The 2,828-nt window shown below is 35.1% G+C and overlaps 1 protein-coding gene across 1 annotated transcript; it reads right to left on the bottom strand.

Annotated features, from left to right (window-relative positions):
* Window positions 1-1,656: 1,656 nt before the first annotated feature.
* LOC145063336 (uncharacterized) lies at window positions 1,657-2,518 on the bottom strand. Its single transcript, XM_079010925.1, has one exon. The coding sequence runs from the start codon at window positions 2,395-2,397 to the stop codon at window positions 1,828-1,830; it is 570 nt and encodes a 189-aa protein (XP_078867051.1). The 5' UTR covers window positions 2,398-2,518; the 3' UTR covers window positions 1,657-1,827.
* Window positions 2,519-2,828: the final 310 nt, after the last annotated feature.

The raw sequence follows: 2,828 nt of genomic DNA, 5'->3' as shown, positions 1-2,828 counted from the left end.
GTCTGGTTGTCTTTGCATCAGCTCAGCTAGCATCGGCGCCATTGAAGCCTCATACTCGTTTTATGTAACATGTTTCTTCCCTAATCTGAATCCACCAACTGAAAAGGGTCTTTTACCCGATTAGAAAAGAGGAAAGAAAAAGAAACCTTATAATGTTGTAGTGATATATTTTATTGCGGAATTAGAAATCGGGTATTTCGTTTGCTTATGCTTCTCTAATTTCTAGGGTTTATTGTTTCTATAAATATTGTAATGGGTTTATGCATTGTTTTTCTATAACATTGTATTCCTATAAACATGGTCGGGTTGTTCAGAATAACAGAAGAAAATTAGGACTAATAAAGAAGAGGTGATGGTGTTGTTGATGTTCGTCGGAGATGTTACTTGGTTTGGTTGATGGCAAGGTACAATGGATGATGGCAAGATATATTGGGTGATGTTGAGGGTCAAGTGGGTGGGTCGGGCAAGAGAAAAGCAGTGATTTCCGGCAATTGTATTCTCACATGGGTTACTGAGAGGTTGCAACATGTTTGATTTTGAAATTGTTTTGGGCTGATTTCTTTGAACTTGTCGAAAAAGACATATCAGATGGGGGCAGGGGAGGGTAGTTGTTGGTCGGAGATAACATATAAATGGTGGTGGTGATTGTTCGTGGAAGAAGAGAAAGGGAAAAGGGTGAATCGGAAAAGTTGGAGCTCGAATTGGAATAACGGGAGTCTTCTTTGTCCGATAAAGATGCAGATTAGGCTCAACTGGAGCAGGGAAAAGAAATAGAGAGATTTTGATTCAATTAAAACACGAAACAACTTTGAGTCCTTATCTGATTTAGAATTTGAGGTTTGATTGATAACGAGATTCAAAACCCAATTGAAATCAAGTTTGTGGAAATTTGATTTGGAATTTGAATCTTGATCTGAGTTTAGGAAGAAGACTTACAAGAGAGAGAGAGAGGATGGGACCCATTAATATATATATATATATATATATATATATATATATATATATATATATATATATATATATATATAAGGCAAAAACTTCATAAATAATCTCTGTGGTAGTGAATATATATATATATATATATATATATATATATATATATATATATATATAAAAGGCAAAAACTTCATAAATAGTCTCTGTGGTAGTAAAATGACATAAATGCTCTTCACTTAACGGCCAAAAGCTAACGGAGTTAGCGAAAATGACCGATTGTTAAAAGTTTTGAAACCACAAGGACCATCTGTGAGGTTTTTTGAACTTATGACTAAACTTGATATTTTCAGAAACTAACGGGACCATTTTTCAAGTTTTGTCTTAAAAATAACAAGCTTCGAGTTCAAATTTATTTTTAACAGCCAAATTACAAAAAATAGCAGGAGATTTTATTATATAGTAATTATTCACTGACCTTTATAAATCGTTATTTCAACTATATTATAATCTTCAAAAATTAAAACGCCATGATAGTGGAAAGAAGGGTAAATGTAGCTCCAAAGTGCATTGTTGAAAATTCTAAAATGTTCTCATACTATTTGAAATTACAATCTAATTTTTGGTTGCTAATTTTGTAAATCATAGTTTTCTTTGTGGGAATTTATTGATTATTCATTTTGAATTACAGATTTTATGAGCAAATTAACAATATGGAGCATATAGCATGAAATATAAATAAATAAATAAACTACCACTTTTTCACATTGAAAAAAAGGGTAAATATTTTACAGACCAAAATTAAAAGGACCAATGAGTAATTTCAAGAAAGTAGTAGTTGTAAAGTGAACACCTTAAACCAACCTTCTTTGGCTAAATTGACAGTTTTACCCCTCATGTCCAAACACTCCAAATTCGTTCTCCAAGAAAATTCACCAGCTTCCTCACAGACCCTTCTTCACAGTCCCCCACCGATTCCGACTCGTTTAAAGTTACCGGACTCAGCTCCGGAGACTGAGTTAACTCAGTCGACTCAGGTGTAGTGGTTTCTTCATTGCTACTATTACTACTATTATATTTCTTTTTTCTATCTTTCTTGCTTTTCTCTCTCTTGTGTCGAACCAATCCATCTTCGAAAGCATCGATAATTTCGTGGATGAGTTGGCGATTAGGTGAAGAATCCCACCGTACCCAGTAACTCATGTAACACCGGAAGCAGCTGCAGTTGAAGAGAGGTGGGTGGTCGGCGGCGGAGGAGGAGGAGGATTTGCAGGTGGTGCTGGTGGTGGTGGTTTTTCTGGCCGTGGGGAAGTTAGTGGAGGAAACGAGGTAAGCCAGGACTTCTTTATCTTCTTGGGAGAGAGCCACCGTGAGAGTGAAGATGGCTGCCGGCAAAAGAGCAAGTTGGTCCGAAATGAGTGGCGGCGATGGGTGGACTGTGCTTTTTCTGTAGAGCTTCTTCATGGTGGTGGCCTGGTTTAGTGGGGTTTGAAGGGTTTGAGAGACGGAAAAAGAGTGAAGTGGGGGTTGCTAGGGTTGAGGCTCTTTAAGTTGGCGGTTTTCAGTATTTTGGAAGGGTAAATGCCTATTTCCATATCAATCTAAGTCAAAGTATTAGTTCATTTTATTCAAGATATCCAAATCAGAACTAATTTTGAAAGAGAAAAGATTTCAATTAACTTCAATTGTTTAATTTACAAAAATTTTGAAAGATTAAATAGATTTCAATTGTTTAATTTACAACATCAATTAGGAATTAATTATATACATCCATCACCTGCGGTATAAAAGTTCGGTCACAAATCTTATAAAACTGTTATATTTTCAAAACAGTCCATGTTGGATTGTTGCTAATTGTATTTTAAAGTTTTAAAGTTCCAAAAGAAAAAATGTAT

This window comes from Lactuca serriola, chromosome 7, assembly GCF_051521515.1.
Source record: "Lactuca serriola cultivar US96UC23 chromosome 7, Lser_US96UC23_V15, whole genome shotgun sequence".
Taxonomy (NCBI): Eukaryota; Viridiplantae; Streptophyta; class Magnoliopsida; order Asterales; family Asteraceae; genus Lactuca; species Lactuca serriola.
The sequence above is the reverse complement of the archived record's forward strand: the minus strand, read 5'-3'. Positions and strand labels throughout refer to the sequence as shown.

Excerpts from the sequence above, each read along its gene's own strand:
- LOC145063336 (XM_079010925.1), bottom strand. The coding sequence starts at position 2,397 with ATGAAGAAGCTCTACAGAAAAAGCACAGTCCACCCATCGCCGCCACTC.